At 35.9% G+C, this 17,424-nt stretch overlaps 1 protein-coding gene across 7 annotated transcripts in view; it reads left to right on the top strand.

The window, feature by feature from the left end:
* The window catches only part of AHI1 (Abelson helper integration site 1), a 102,499-nt gene that overhangs the window by 47,959 nt on the left and 37,116 nt on the right, over nt 1-17,424 (top strand). For all 7 annotated transcript variants that reach the window (XM_042817299.1, XM_042817279.1, XM_042817270.1 and 4 more), the window contains exon 20: nt 15,354-15,412. In XM_042817299.1, coding sequence (XP_042673233.1) covers nt 15,354-15,412 — 59 coding nt within the window. The remainder of the gene's footprint in view (nt 1-15,353; nt 15,413-17,424) is intronic.

Below are 17,424 nucleotides of genomic sequence, written 5' to 3'. Positions count from 1 at the left end.
TAGGTACATGCAGCACTTTATTATTTTAACATAACAAGTGTCTAGTTCTTCTGTTAGGTAGAAACAGTGGAAGAACTGATTATTTAACTTTGTGACTACCAGCAATAGCAGTAATACTGGAAATCTTTACTGAATTTTAAATCTTGTTATATCCAGTAGAGGCCAACCCCTGCTTCTCCGTCAGGCATTTGTACAGAGCAATAAGGCTGCCTCTGAGCCTTCTCCAGACTAAGTCATCCTAGTCCCCTCAGCCACTCCCCATAAGACTTGTGCACCAGACCGTTCACCAGCTGTGTTGGCTTTCTTTGGACATGCTCCAATGCCTTAATGTTTTCCCTATAGTGAGGGGCTAAAAACTGAACGTAACACTTGAGGTGCAGCATCATCACCAGTGCCAAGTACAGAAGCAGAAGATGTTGGAAAAGCCACCACAGGGATAATTGTCTTGTGGCAGCCAAGCATTCATAGTGATATGACTTTTTGATCCTTCAATTTCAGTTCTTCCTATTATTGTGAAGCAAAATTCACCAAGCATTGTCCTGTTCATCCATTAATAGGGAAAGTGAGACTGGTTAATTTTGATAAAACAAGTTGAAAGTTGCAAAAGCACTAGCTTTCAATTGTCAGTTTACTGATGTTAAAATCTTCAATGTTTTTGTTTGCCTTGCCTCCTTAATATTTTAAGCATTTTTGGATAGTGAAGATACTCTCCTACACACAAAGACATGGTTTTGTAGATGTCGTACCGTGAGAAACTGGCTTACATTTTATGGCTGTATTCGGCAGTGTCTCTTCAATAACTCTCACTGTGTTCAGAGCCTGCTTTCTGAAATAAATTCAGTGTTATAAGTAATTATAATAAGTGGTGACCCTAATTGTTAACTATGTGGGAGACTGAAACTCAACTATAAGTATTGCATAGATCCTTTCACTAAAAACTTGACTTCAAAAACCAGTTAATTAAACTTGCTTTTAAAAATTAATTACATTATGTGCTAGAAACGTGATGGTTCTTGTATCTTGAAAAAATCTCAAAAACAAAAAAATGCTTTGGCAAGGTTGAGAATAATTAGAAATTTTCCTCCATTAACACAACTGACAGTCAAAGGTGTTTTCCACCTATATAAAGCAAGAGCTTCAGAGTGGTCTTGCTCATTCTCTGAAGTTGTAAGCAAAACTGACTTTGTATTTAAGTCATCCGTTGTATTTGATAGACTGTTCAATATTCGTCTTTTCAATCGTAACTGGGCAGTAAATCTCTGTTTTGGACATGAAAAAATATTTTTGCGTCGATTAAAGACTTTTAAAATTCACTTTTGTAGAAGTAGATTTTAAATCAAGTACATCACGTAACAAAATTCACATTTTTGTGGAGTCACTGAAGTGTCAACAGTTATATCTTTACAGATATGTTAGGATCACACCTTTTTTTTTTTTATTTTAATGTTTTACATTTCTTTCCCAATGCTATAACATCTGTCCAAGGAGGCTGTGGATGCCCCATCCCTGGTGGCATTCAAGGCCAGGCTGGATGTGGCTCTGGGCAGCCTGGTCTGGTGGTTGGTGACCCTGCACACATAGAAGGGGGGTTGAAACTCTATGATCTTTGTGGTCCTTTTCAACCCAGGCCATTCTATGATTCATTGCTACCATTACAATGCCTGGAGACTCTCATGATTTATTGTTTTTTTGGCAAATATTTTTCTTACTTAAAACATAATTCTGTGAAGCAAGGATGTGTATAGAAAGCAGGTTCAGTATGGCCTTATTCTTTGCAACTCTGAGGAAGAAACTACAGACTTATGGAAACTATCATTAAAAATGTATCAAATGAACAATTAATTCAGTTTTACTATTAGAGTAGCTTACTTCACTAATGTGAAAATAAACGACAGTACATTAACTTGAAGAGACTGAAGAGATATTAAAGAGGTGACAGAATGCATATGAATTGAAGAGTATATGTATGCTGTGTTGTCCCAGTACAACATGCAGTGCAATATTTGTAGTGTATCTCTGATGTTTGAACAGAGTTTGGTGGCATTTTCAAAGAGAACAGAAAGTGCTGGTTAACAGACAGAAGATGGCTAAGAGAAAGCATGCAGTACAGCCAGTAGCAAGCACTGCAGGCTTTCCCACACTGCTGTACAGAAGTTATATAATGCCAACCCTGAAGGACTGTTTCTGTTTAGTGGGAGTGCCAGTACAAGTGCCATTTAAGAGGGGTCTGTTTACATTCATGCAAGCAAACTGAATGGCATGGGCATCACTGAATGCCTTTTATATATATATCTTTCTCTTAGCATCACTGTAAGTACTGTACTTTAACAGATTTTATATTAGAAATAAAATCTCTGTTTTTGTTTTTTTAAGAAATAATTTAAGTGTGTATAAAAGACTTACTATGAAGAAGATGAAATTAAACAAAGAAGTCAATTTTGTCTTGAAAAATCTGGACGGATGCAGTCCCTGTTAAACTTCAGTGCGTGCTGCCTTATTAGTTCAACCCAAAGATTAATTTAGATTCACTGTGGTGAGAAAAAGTGCTTAAGCCTGAGTGTTGTACAGGAAGTGTTATACAGGAGCTATGGAAATGGTATAGCAGTTTGCCATAATGTCCTAGTTCAAGTGAAAGAAATTTTGAGTTGCTTTGAGATCCTTATTTTCAGTCCTGCATCTTAAAATCATGTCAGGCTCATTCTGTGGTGAAGACTTCCAAATACGTACCAAATAGTGGGGTTACTGAACCATTTTTATTTCAAAGGTTTGAATGTAATGCAAGATACTAAGAGGAACAAGCAGGTAATGATGGATAATATTTTTCATTTTTTTATACATTAGAATATTATGAAAGGGAAGGAGATAATGTGTAAGAAAAGAATGAAAAAAAGGATACTTACACAAAAGTTTTTGTATTTTTCCCCCGGTGATCTGATATTTTCTCTTTAATCTTTTCCTATTTATTCTTAGTACTTCAGAGAGAGAGCTGCAAGCTTCCTTTTCACCATGGAATGATCATAACATTACATTGAACTCACAAACATTATGGATGAAAATAACTATTAAGAGAAAGAACAGAAAACTAGCACTGAATTTAATAAATTTTATTTTATTCTCTAGGTTTTTGCCTTTTTTGTTGTTGTTGTTTTTTCCTAATAAGCAAAGATAATGTCTTTAAATTCAATAAAGGCTGTATTTTAATAGTAGGGCACTGCATAGTTTTGGATTCAATTGCTAGAATTTCTTTTTATTCTCAAAAGAAGATAAGAACTGAGTAGAGACAAAGTGCCAGCTAAATACACACATCAGATTTTCGGCAAATGTGAACTGAGATATCTACACTGAAGCCAGGTAAAAACAAAGCAGAACATTGAGTCTAAAATGCTTATTATGTATGTCTACATGTTAATTTGAATGGGAGTTCCCATGGGGAAAATGGTTCATTTTAATGTGTTCTTATCTCTCACCTTGCATTTGGGGACAAGATATTAAAGAGAACAGAGTAAGAAAAGATTTTTTTTTTAAATTCAAGAGTACCAGGACAGAGCTGCATCTTTGCCATGGCTCACAGGCTGCTTGGGAAATTCTGCAGGGAAAGGAACTTCACAGAGCTCTGTAGCCCCCTCATACTGTGCCCCCACTATCAGTTGCCATTGTCAGAGTTTTGGCCCAAGGCACAATTATAGGACCTTAATTTAAAATAAAAGATCTGAGTGCTTACATTTATAAAACGAATAGTAAGAATCCTTTTGTAATTTGAAAACAAAAGATGTATAAATAGATTCATCAAACCACAAAAATTTTCCAACAGAATAGTAAAGACACAGAGACAAAACCATTAACGTTAATGACAATCTAGTTCTTCAGTTTTAAAAGGTTGGTTATCCAGTTTCCTCTGTCTGATTGATAAGATGTTATAAATGTCAGAAGAGTTTGTATTTTCTAGTTAAACTTGCAAGAATTGTTTATACTGAGATCAAAGATACACACGTTCCTTTATTATAAGTTCTTTTTCATGTTTCTTCTAGGCAAGTTAATTAAAATATTTCACTAAAAATTACACCAAACACATAGCACAATAACAGCAATCTTTGAAGATTCCAAAAACTTTATCAAAAGAACACCATTTATATTTACTTGAAATTGGTGTGTTAAGGTAATTACTGCTGTGCCTTCAGGGTAAAGGAAGTGCTCTCAGCCAAATTATACAAGGGTGTGGATTAAATGAAGCATTACTCTCTGTTTGGCAGCAGCAGGTATAGATTGCAAAATCAGGGTGTGACGTAGTACTGTGGAAGGACTCTGCCAAAAGTGATTTGGCCTGAGTGTGCCCTTACTTTCTCAATTATATGGATCCTAAAACAACCAGATCTAATTAATTCCTAAGTAGAGAGGTCTTGTTAACTGTTTTCAGTCTGAGCTTGTCTGTATTTTTGGAACTATTCAGGCATGAGAAGGCGCATGTTGACAAAGTGCATGCTTAAATGGAATTGTAGCTATTTGTAGAGATGGAAACACTTCTGCCAAAGAGCTGTTGCAGTGGAGTACCAACTCTGCCTGGAAGTAAGTTGTCAGCAGGGTTGCTCTGTGTGTAGAAATAAGCATGCATGAATGAGGTGATCAAATTCATCCTTCTGTGTATTGCTCCAGTCCTTCTGTTCTTATCATTTCCTGAGGAACTGAAAGGACTATACAAAAGACCCAGTAGTGCCTTTGGTGCACAGGGGACAGACATCTCCCCCAGAGGGGACCTGGGTCTCTTGATTTCGTTCTCTGTTTTGACAAGTACTCTTAAAAATGACGTTGTTTTTAAGATGTGTTATTCATTCTTTGTTAGCATAGATACTTCTTTGACTATTTTAAATAACTTTTCTTAATTTTGTAGATTTTTTTTTTTTTAATCTGTGTGAAACAACTGAACTTTCATGGATTCAGGTGCAGCTTGTTAACCTCATTGCTGAAAATCAAGTTCAATCAGAACCAACTTCCCTTAGGTGAATAATTCTTTTAGTACAGTGCTTTTCAAACTAACTTTGGATATCTGTGGGCCGTATTACAGTCTGCAATTTATGCATTGTTTCTGGGACCAATGTAGCTCCTTATGGCTTGGTACCAGTTCTGTTAGTCTGCAGAAACTGATGGTAGAGGATGCTGAGAAAGCATGAAGAAAAAGTACAGAGAAATGAGGGCCAGTATGGGTGGGTAACTTAAACCTCGCTGTTGTGACTTGGTAATATTTACAGAGCTGGCCTCAACATGCTGCTTTGATCCAGATGAAGTGAGAGTTTCACCAGAGCTTGTCTCCTTACTGTTGGCTTGCTTTCTTGCTCACTGGAGGTTGTAAGGAACAATGAGTGACTTCTTGTTTACTTCAAAGGAGGTGACAGAATCACCTTAGAACTCTGCATATCACTTCTTCAAACTTTTATTTTGGAGTTTTCTGTCACCTTAAGGCACACTCAAAAGAAAGAACAGGTTGCACATGTTCCTTCCTTATCTTTCAACTCATAAGTGGGACTTGGTCCCCTCAGTTTTTACTTCCTCCTTTTCTCTTAGAAGATCTAAATGCCACATAAGCAACTTTAAAAAAAAAAAAAAAAAAATGCAAGCAGAAAAGGTCTTTAGAGTATTTTCTGATCACTTGACCCCGGGCCTAGCTCCAACATGCGAGACAGACCTTTTGCACAAGACTTTTATTCAGGCTGAATAACAAATAGTGTTTGAAATGCTGCGTATCTTATCTGAGGATTGGTTGCACTTTGTGGCATCCCCATTCCCTGTCCTGTCATTATCTCTTTTTATGAAAAAGGGACACTGTCTCTATGTCAGAGGTAGCATCTGTTGCCTCTCTGCTTTTTAATTTTCTAGATTTACTGAGATATGTTACAGTGATACATACAGATTGATGCAAGTCTTTCCAGAATCTGTGTAGAGCCTGATTCTGGCCAAAGGAAAAAGGCTGCTGCAGCTAATATGCCAAAGAATAAAACAGAACGTTGTAGCTTACTTAATGCATGTTGAACATCTTTTGTTGTGATAAATGGAGTACTAAAAGGACATGTTTTGAGAATTCTTTCATGTAACTTCTGTTTGTCCCCATCCCCCAGTACAGCATAAGAAGCAAATCCCCCAGCCTTTTTTCTGATATGGACTGTAACAGCTTAGATGGACTTTGTAAGATGTTGTTATTTTTTTGCATGAAAAATAGAGAAGCTTTGCTTCCCTACTCCTTGCGTCTTTAAATTTTTATTTTGGGTAACCACATGTAAGTTACCTCTATAGTAATATTAACAAAGTCCTTGAGGTTTTTTGTTTTAGGCTGTCTTGAGCAGCAAGGTCTTACACCTTCCGTGTTTATTCAGGAGAATCTGCTGTAGCGAAGCTCTTGTTAACTTCCTACAGCACACGTTACTCTTTGAAGAACTTGTGTTGTGAACCAGATGCAGGCTAAAATTGACTTAAAATTTACTTATTTTAAGGACTCCAAGTCTCACTGAGCTGGAATTCAGATTTTTTGTTTTGAACTGCATATAGATAAATTTGTGATAAGTTTTTCGGCTTTTGTGTTCATCTGTTCAGTCTTAAAATATTTTGCAGCTCCTTTCTAGTTGCTTCAAATTTGACTTCTTCTGTACTAAAAGCTGAATCAAAAGAAGTATAATTGTGCTAATTTTCTTGGAGAGTCTGAAGTGTACTACTTATGTAATGGGCATTTAACATATTGTGTGTACCTTGATAGCAATGCTTTATCAGAAAATTGTCCTTGTGTTATGGTGCATAAGGACTCGTCCATCATTTTACCTAATCATATATGCAAAAGATTTTCAGTGATTGAATTTGTGGTTTGAATTAAGCATCTTCCTGTAAATCATCTTCTTACCAAAAACAAATCCTTTTCAGCGTAAGTTCCAAGAAATCTGCAAAGAGAACAAGGTGTGTCTGGAATTGTCTGTATCACCAGTGTTTGAGCTGATAGTTTGGGCATGTGCAAATGTGGAGAGGCCATCTAGGAAGATCTAATATCCGTGTATTTTTATGTGAACAAGCCTGTTAAGGTATATGCTTTCACAGTCCCAAACTTTGACAATGCTAGTAGATGGTTTTCTTTGTTGTTTGATCTTTCCAAATTAATAAACTTTTTTTGTAGCAGTTAGCAGTGAAGTCAGTTTTAAAGAAACCCAGGTATCTTTAATAATGCACAATGTATAGTAATGGGTTACTTTCATAATAATATATGGAGAAGAATTCCCTGTCCTTGAGCATTCAGATCTCAAAATATGCCATTTCTCTTATCGATGAATATGAAAACTTTGCTGCTGCTTTTGTGTAAATTTTGGGATACTGGAGATGTGATACGAGGCCCCAGTCAGTGGCAATTTTAACTGCTCATATTATTATAAAAAAAAAAAAAAAAAAAAAAAAAAGGAAATAAAAAAAGAGAGGAAGGGTGATGTAATTAACTGGCCATTGCTGAATTTCGGTTGTGAGAGGAACCACATAAAGTAAATTACTCTTTTTTCCTTTCTTGCTTAATTTTCATTCTTTGTCTTTTATCTCTGGTCAGGTATGTTTCCTAAAGACACAAAAAGACCTCCCGAGGTCAGCAGATACTCAAATTTTAGAGCTGCGGGTAACAGTTGAATTCTGTGTCAAATCCTGATTGTCACAGCATATTTTAGGAAAACCATAAATTCTCTTTAAGAGCTCTCTTTCCTCTGATTTGAGGAGGGTAAAGTAATGCAGCACAGTGGATGCAAGAATACTACCAAACACCAGTGTGAGGGTTACTTCTTCATTGTTGTGCACTCACAATCCTAGTGTACTGCAATTTCTCTGTTTCTTGAGCATACTTTTCCAAAGGGTAACATGACAAGCTTTGTTTAATACAATACAAAACAAGTTTCCTTTTCAAATTTAATTTAGCTTTTTTGCCTTTAAATGGTTCTGATGAGCTTAGCAAAAAGACTAATCACTTTCTGAGGATATCTGTTAGAAAAATAACCCTTGTTAATCCAAACGATGTGTCACAGTCTGTGTTTTCCTTGCATCTTTTTTATCTGCTATCTAAAACTTGTAAATAATATTGCCAATCTGATTTCAGAATGCTGATTGTATCTACACAGGCTTATTAATGTTTGTTGTAGAGTCATTTTCCATTCTCTCTGTTACAGAAAGAAACAACAGGATACTGTAGCCCCTGTTTATTTTTCAATTCTATCTAATTCCATTATGATGTAACGTTAGATGTTGTTATAAATTAGCACGTTCTTGATTAGCATGAATTCAATATATATTCTTTACTTCAAAAGAATGCTTAGGACACGTGCTACTACTTGCGTTGTTTATATATGGTACTGTAGAAACTTAACATTTGCAAGAAAAATGTAAGATGATGATTTGATAAGATTACTCAGAAATAATTAGGTGGGTGTGTAGACTCCTAAATGTATTTGATTTTAATCTCTAATTAAAAAGTTAGATTTTTTTTTTATTGTTTTTGTGATGCAATAGCTTTTACTTCATTATACCTTTTGTAAATAGGGGCCAAATTCTGCCTGTTCATTATGTCTAAGTACAGGATGAATATGTGTATATGGAAACAGTATTCTCCTCAAAGCCATTGTCAGTCTGTCTCCATAGTTCCTTTTCAAGGATTATTCCAAGATGCAGAATGCTTACGTGTTTGTGTCCTTGTACAATTTGGACCAGAAGTGAAAATGGTGGCTAACCTTGTATGAGTTATCTCTCTGCATTCCTTTGGCTGATGGTAGGTATAATTATCTTTGTGGGATATGGCACTGCCAGAAGCATAGTGTTTTTCATGTTGGTGCTGTCTGATTCTGAGATCTCTTATATGAAGGTTGGAATTAACTGGTGTTGCAGTGAAGATATCTCTTTGTGGATCTACAGGTGTGAATTCAAGTCTTGCTCCATCCCAGTGATCTAGCAGTGACTTAATTCTGCTTGCAAGGGCATAGTTGGTCATTTGGGCTGGGGAATCAGACAACCAGATGTAGTAACCATAGCTATATCAGTCCTTGAATAGGAAAGTTACTGTCTTTAAGCATATTAGACTAGTTGTCTTGCACAGTTGTGGAGAAACATAACTGACTCATGGTTTCAGAAGCCAAGTTTCTAATGCCTGGAGCTGGGGCATCTGCTGGAAAATCACTTGTGGTGTGAAAGAAACAGCAGCAGTGTGCATAGAACTGCATGGTACTGAATTCTGTAACTCTCTGGAGTTAGTTTTCTAGATAACAATGTCTAAGAGCAGCATTTAGTAAATCACTGGTAAAGAGGTGAATATTACATGCTTTTAAATAGAAGGCTTATCACAGAATCATAGAATTGCTCAGATTGAAGATCATCAAGTCCAACCTCAACCTAACCATACTACCCTAACTCTAACAACCCTCCGCTAAATCATGTCCCTTAGCACCTTATATCCTCCTGTTCAGATTTTTCTGTATAGTGTCATATTTTACATGGCAGCCACAGCCTGATCTACTGACGTATGTTCCCAAGCTACTTTTAATTTGTTAGTTTGAGTTTCTGTAGTAGTAATGGGAATGGGGAAAAAAAACAAGTGGGTATTATTCTCTGCCACCTACCAGCACAGCTCTTTTGGCTTTTTTTGTTTGTTTGTTTGTTTTGTCACTGCCACCTAAGTCAGTCTCCTGCCTTAACTGGAGCAGCAACATTTGGCAGCAGTAAAGCTGAAATTTCTTACTTTTTTTTTTTTTAAGAGTATGAAGAAAGGTTCTCATATCTGAAAGATAAAATAAATGAGCTTTATAGCAAGTAAGGGAATAAGCAGAGGTATTTTATTTGTCCTATTGATTTTGTGCATTGTTTTTAAGTGAGTAGATCTAGGCAACAAATTGGAATCTGATTTAGAAAATAAGTGCTAAATTGAGGAGGTGGTACAATTTACTCTGAAAGAAAAATAAGCAGGGAAAAGACAAGGAGGGGCTGTAACAGCATGGGCTTACCTGTTGTTGGGTAGAGTTCTGCAAGCTTGCAGAACACATTGTAAGAACCATGCAAGTGTTTGCAGAAGTCCTTTGCATTCAGTAGTTATGCTGTCCTAACACTTTTGTATGTACATTTAAACATGGCATGTGAGAACTGTCTGTTTTAAGTGATGTGCATGATACAGACTGAAAAAAATTAACTCGTATCCTTTGGCCTCACAGTAGTAGCAAGGAGAACTTTAGAAAGGCTGCTAAATTTTGTTCAGAATAAGACAAGTAGCAACTTTTGAAATTAATTTTCTCATTCTACAGTTTCCGAGGATTGTGTTCTGAAGTAGTTTTAAAAGTTATGATACAGATTACACTTAGAAACATTTTGCAACACACTTTGATCCTATCCATTTTCCTCTCAGTCAGAGCCATGAGATTTAGACTAACTGGTGTGAATTTGAACTGTGTTCTCTCCTGCAGCGTTGGCTATTAGTAAAATGTGTGTTTTGGTGGTAAAACAAAAGTGTACACCCATTCCTTTAATATTATATGAACTGCATCTGAAAGTGTTTGCACTGGGTTTTGAAAGTGTGATCTTGTGTCTAAGTAAAGAGAAACAGTTTCTTATCCAATATCTAAACAGTTGTTTTATTTAATGAATTCTGTTTGATCTGTTAAAGTATAATTGTTGTGAGAATGAAGCCTTTGAGGAAGAATAAATATATGTTTATGCCACTGCAAAATGATCATCTTTCTATTATATAATGCCTCACTTGAAAAATCCCCAAAAGGAGTTCCGCTGCTCTTTTTGTTAAAAACAAATAAACAAAAAAGCTGTCCTATGAAACCTGAATTAGAGATTACAGTGCATACTAGAATACCTTCTTGATAGAAAATTCACAGTTTTGAATAGGTGACTCTACTGAAAACCGAATCCTTTTTACTGAAAATGGTTCTAAAGCCACAAAAGATGGGTAGGAAAATGAGCTGATACAAGCATATGTAACTTATATGAATTGTTTATTTGATTGTATTTTAACTATGCTGTGTTGCAAGAGGCCACAATATAGATTACAAGATGTATGTCTGCAACAAGAAATACTGTTTCCTAGAAGCATAGTTTATTTTCATGTTATTTTTATGTCTTTATGTTTTTCAGAGTTTGTTTTCTTTTCCTTTTAAAAGAAATTATTAATTAATGTAAACTTCAGAGTAATTTGTTTTTTTTCTCCATGTGCTTTAGAGGATTCATCACAGGAATGAGTATGAATATTATCTTTAGTTATTTGTTCAGTGATATTGTTCAGTGGTTTTCTGAGGACACTCCATGCTTCACCTTCAGTTGATTTCCCTAACTGTAGTTTCTGCGAGATAGGAGTTAGAGGAGTTTTATCATGCAAAATACCTTTATTAATTAACAGAAAGAGTTTATCAACTGAATTTCAGGAAGGGAGAAAAGGAATTCTTTCAGAAAGTGAATAAAAGTCATGAAGTCTGTGATGAGTGCTCTCTCAGTCTCTATTAAAGCAGATTTTTTTTTCGTATGAATATTTAATATTAGGTGGTTGTAGATGCTTCAATAGGGTAATAGTGTGATCATATGACTACTGAGAATTTTTCCCCCTCTTCTGGCTCTCTTGTTACTTTAAAATGCATAATGATGATGCTGTTTAATAGGAGGTGTTCTCAATTAATTGCTAGTGCTTCTGTGTGGCATTGTTGCTATTATCATTGCTGTGACGTAGAGGCTACTTCCTCATATAAATTTTTATATAAACCTAATCCCAGAATCACAGAATTGTAGGGGTTGGAAGGGACCTCCAGAGATCATTGAGTCCAACCCCCCTGCCAAAGCAGGTTCCCTACAGCAGGTCGCACAGGTAGGCATCCAGGCAGGTGTTGAACATCTCCAGAGAAGGAGACTCCACCACCTCCCTGGGCAGCCTGTTCCAGTGCTCCGTCACCTCACCGTAAAGAAGTTCTTGCGCACATTTGTGCGGAACTTCCTATGCTGCAGATCTGTGTGACGCTGAACTCTTCTACTTCCTGTGTATTTCAGCCCAACTGTTTGGAATTTTATCAGTTCATGCTGAGCTTATCTAGAGCAGGGGTTCATGTTTTTTCTTTCAGTGAAAGCACGTAATGAAGCTGGGGATCTCGTAGCACAGACTTACCTTTTGGATATGAGAACAACTACCTGGTTTATGTCTTTTCTCTTTAGTCTCAGTTACATTGGCTGAAATTATACTGCCAGAAAGTGACAAAAGATGCACTTTCAATTCATTGCTTAAATAGCACAGGAAGCTAATATAGTTTCAGACTCCTCATGGAAGGAGGCTCTGTTTCTCAAAAGATATCAATTCTATCAGCATTTACATAACATCAGTGCATACTTGGATTTACAAAACAATAAAAGCAGTTAAATTGTAACAGTCTGGAAATTCTGGTCGTATGATAAAAAGCAACGGAGCCAATCATATTAAGGCATTTAACATCCTGTTTAGACATCAGTGATTGGTTCCCCTAGAAAAATATTCTTCTCATATAAAATTCCGTATCAGAGAGACCACTGGAGAATCAGTGCAGGGTGTAATAATAATAATAGTAATAATAATAATAATAAACAGTCATTCAAATGTTAATGCTTTCATGGGGAAGATTAACTTCTTGAGATGTACAGGGTTTTGGAGGTGAGGACAGCAGTTTGAGGGATGTTTGAGTTCAAATTAATCCTCTGAATCAATAGAAGTGCTTCTCCGTTAGAGATTCTGAAGCATTTGTAAGATAAGGCAGCCCAGAATAACCTGGGAGGATGGTTTTTCCAGGCGTGACCTTTATCTGACTTGCTCTAGGTGGGAGCCTCAGCAGGTTATGGTGTTCCATAAAAATCATTTTTTGGATGAAATGCAAATGTTTTTCTGCAATTCTGGCCTCAGTTTCACTACCTCACTGCAGTAGGTCACACAGGTAGGCGACCTACCTGTGCGACCTATCTAAAGTTTGCACATCTAGGATCAGAGAGAACTGAAGCAACCTCTGCTGAGGCTGTTAGTCACACCTGCTCAGTGTCGTTTACACACTTCATCAAGTGTAGAACTGTGTTAAGCCAATAGCTGTGAAAAATTGCTTCAAAAATCTACTGCATCTTTTGAGAAAGAAGGGATGGATATTCCTTTGCTTGCTGAATGGACCTTGCTTCGTAGGTAAGGGAGGTTTCTACTATTGTTTTTAAATGTCGTTGTCGTCATTGTGAGTGCTAATAAAGGAATGCTTGATAACTGAATACAGCTGAAGGATGATACTGAAGAATAGTCTGGAGTAACCAGTACAAATAAAACCAGCATTAGCTCTGTGGACCATAGAATGCTTCAAACTGGATGTCAGTGTTTGCACCTCAAATGAAGTAATAGGAATTTCCTGCTTGTCTTGGAAGAAGGCTCTGCTCACTGGAAATGCTAAGTTAGAGTTGGTGCTATGTGGTAGAACTCAGCACAGCACTCTTGACGTCTTTAAGTTTCAAATCTGTCTCTTCCAGTGCTTGCAGCAGAGCAGGTTTGTACTGCCTTTATTCAGGTTTTATGGTTGAACTAATATTCTCCAATTAAGTCTTCACCTGATAAGTAGTGGCATATAGAGACCCACAGGAGTACTCACATACTGCTGGAGAACTCCAACAATGCATCTTTGAAGAAAGTAGTCGGTGCTACTGATTGTATGTTTAAAAATATATATATCAAATAAGCAATTGATTTGATCATATGGTTTTTTTTCAACTCTTACCTTAGCGTAGATAAAACAATTGTATGGATGAAAAAAAAAGAAGATTTTTTTTTATCTTGCAGACATCTTATTAGTCTTGAGTTCTGATTGCTTTGGATCCAATAGTTGATATGACATCTGTAAGCAGTGCTTTATCTACCAACTTGCAGTGTCGTCTCTGTAGCAGCATGTCTTGTAACTGTTGGACTTTGTGAATAGCAACTTTGTAGACTGCAGCATTAGTGGAAGCACTGACCTTTGGCATTAATGCTGAAAAAATGTTTTGAGGAGTAACTTATTTAAAGAAAAGAAAGCTTGAGGTCTGTCATTGAATGTGTGTCGAATTCGGAAAACGTTTTCTATTCTCATCTCCATTCCTTTTCCAGAAATAGAAATACTAAAATTAAAAAAAAATCAAGGCAAGTCTTTCAGAATAAACTGTTTCAGAATTTATACACAATTTTTTGAAATGATTTTTAATTGAAAAGTTAATTATTGTACTTAGGATTTCCCATAAGTAAAAAACTACTGACATGCAGAAGATCTGCAGGAGCATGGTTTAACTCTGATTGTTTGAACTTGCAGCTTTTATTATATTTAGAAATATCTTAATATCTTAATGATTAAACATTTATGAACAAATCTCCTGTGAAAGTCTAAACCACTGGGCTTCAGAAAGTGTACAGTAAGAGAAGTTGTGCAAGTTTCCCCATGGACCTCTGCAAGTGCATGGGAATCTGAATCTGAAGAAATCCTCTTTACTCAGATACTGGGCTTCTCAAGAATAGGATTTGGAGTGGTAAATGAAAATGAATTTTCATAATTTATTCCCGTTTGAAAACAAATCTTGTTCTAAATCTTGTGTCTCATTGAGAAAATGCGGTGAGCTTAACTCTGTGTTGTCTGGCCTCTCTATTCTTAAGAAAAGAGAAACCTTTCTCCAGCATAGCAGTAGCATTTTTCATTTTTCACAATTTTCAGATTTTTGTGTCTTTTTAAGATGTTTTCTTAAGTATACAGCTGAAGAGACCAATAACAAAAAAGAAAAATCCGTAAATGATGAAAGGATTTCTCTTGGCTTAGTAGTTAACATAATAGTTCGAAAAGAAAAGAATTTACAAGTGCTTGTTCAAATGCACTGTACAGAGAGTGAATAAAATAAACAGCAAGATGTGTTGTGATAGGGACTCAGATGATCAAAGAGAACTACTGAATAGGCATACTTATTCTTTTAGATAAAATAAGGAAGTAATTCCTTTGAAAGTTTTTGTGATCTGCTGGAAAACTTCGTGTGCGTTCCTTGGAAATTCAGTGAAGAGAGAAGCAATACAGGCTAGATAATAGCATCAGCTCTGAGCACGAGGTGGCATGTGGACATTACTCGAGCTATTTCTCCAAATCATTTGAATGGAAATATTGGATTAGTTAACCTTGTGTCAGGTCTGTTAGTTAAATACACCCTCCAACTGTTTCTGACTGAAGGATGCATAGTTGTGATTGAAAGATGCTGCTGCTTTTCATTAGAATTTTGTCAAATGTATCCAGCTAACATAATGACATTAAAATAAAATGATTTATTCGGTGGAAGAGGATAACAAGCAAAAAATTCACAGCCTTTTCTTTTCGCAGGGTGTTTCAGCCCAGTAGGAAACCCTCTTAGCGGAACACTATTGGGCAGAATACAGATGGTAAGGAATTCTATCTTTGCATTTTTTTAAAATTGATGTCTAACTATAAAATGCCATTATTCACAAGTTCTCATGTAGAGAGGTGGTTTTTTTTTTTATCCTGCCCTTATTCACAAAAAAAAAAAGTATCTTCAAGCAAATTGTCTGTGTGGGCAAATAAGGTTTTTTTGCAGGTAGCTGATTGAAAGATCAGATATGTGTAAATAAAACCTTTTTTTTTAATCACTTATTTATTGTTGTTTAGAAATAAATTGGTAATTAGAAAGAGAAAAATGGAGCAAGAACTTGAAATTAAATCCTGTATTTTTACTAAAATTTTTGCTAATTTTTACTAATATGTTTGCTAATATTTCACCTATTGTAACAAATGACATCACAACTGTTCTCCATTAATTTAATGGCTCCTCTCTAAGTCTCATTGAAAACTTACAGTAATTTTTTCCTTTCTTATATTTCTCATTTCCTAATCACTGTAATAAAAAACAACAGAATCTATAATGCCATTACTTCCAACTCGTTAACCTGGATTGAGCATAGAGGGGCTAGTGATGGAAGAGTAAGTTTGTTCTGGGCTGAAATTACACGAGGCTCTACATGACTTGGACCTGTTGTGCTCAGATATTAATGCTCCATCCCCTCATGTGTGGAATGCCATGATTTAATATTCTGTGCTAATAAAGTTATGGAAGGCTTGTAAGACTCATGGGATTCACCAAGTAATTTTGAAACTGCAGTTTGACATCACTATTTCTTTGTTGACTAAATGGTTGTTGTTTACACATTTCCAACTTTTTAATTTTTACAAGTAAGTATGCATTCATTTTTCAGTTAGTATGTTAGTTTTCTGTGTCACAGAAAGCTTTATAAACAAACAGAAGATCAACTAAATAATAAATAGCAGCTTTTTTTTTTTTTTCCTGAGGGTTAGATTAAGGGTTTTAATGTTTTTGTTACATTTTCTGGTGTATAAATAATAATATGCAGAAATATGTATGTGTTGCAAGTACAATTAAATGAAGTTGTTTTAATCAAGCAAGTAAAATATTAACAAATGACAGAACAGCTTTTGAATAACTTCAGGAGCTCGAGTATTCTCTGTACATCTGAATTGATCCTTTTTTTTTATTTATTATTTTCTCTCTCTCTCTTTTTCTTTTTTCTTTTTTCTTCCCTAGCCCTGTGGGTTTTACTGCAGCAGCTGTGTTTGCATTTCTGTTTTCTGTTTGTACATTGCAGGTTTCAATAAAGTGCAGCCTGGCACAGGTTGTTTTTTTTCTTTTTTTTTTTTTTTTCCTCTAGGCAGATTATAGATTCCCATGCTCATTAAATATTGAAGAGGTGTAATCAAATAAGGAATGTAGTCATCTGAAGCCTAAGGAAGTAACTTTACAGTAGTTTTCTGACAGCAGACAGATTCATTAAAAGACCAGAGAAGAGTACATTATTCTTAGCAGTTAATGCTTTTAGAATCATTTTAATTTAGCTATTAATTCCGTCCTTGTCATTCTGTTTCCTGTAGACTGAATTTGTGCGGTTAAGTGTCCTTAGCTGAGTGTGTGTTGACAATTAATTGGACCAGAGAACATGAACAAAAATGTGACAGTGCTAACAGTATTCAATTATTTTATGTTAAGTCTCAGCTTATTTAGTATTTCATTTAAAACTTCAGTTACAGGAGTGAAGAGTTTGCATGACATTCTTAAGGAAGGAAAGGATTAAGTTAATTTCTAACCCTCGACTTTATAAGGAAAAATGAAAACAATGCAGTAACTGTGAGTGTTCTGACTGACTCTGTTAATTTAAAAAATGCATTAAATGTTACCAGATTTTTAAGCCAGTCTCAGAGCTTTGGCTGTTAATCTCTGAGGTACAGATCTGTTGACCAGACAAGGGAAGATTTGACATTGATTCCCAGTGTCCTTGCTGGAGTGTCTGCACAAGGAGCACTCCAGCTTCTTTTACATCCTTGCAGAGAACAGGTGCAGGGAGGTGGAGAGAAGCAGGAGCACTGG

The sequence above is a fragment of the Centrocercus urophasianus genome, unplaced genomic scaffold, assembly GCF_019232065.1.
Source record: "Centrocercus urophasianus isolate 14NV4802_14NV808 unplaced genomic scaffold, USGS_Curo_1.0 seq_10, whole genome shotgun sequence".
NCBI classification, from domain to species: Eukaryota; Metazoa; Chordata; class Aves; order Galliformes; family Phasianidae; genus Centrocercus; species Centrocercus urophasianus.
The sequence above is the reverse complement of the archived record's forward strand: the minus strand, read 5'-3'. Positions and strand labels throughout refer to the sequence as shown.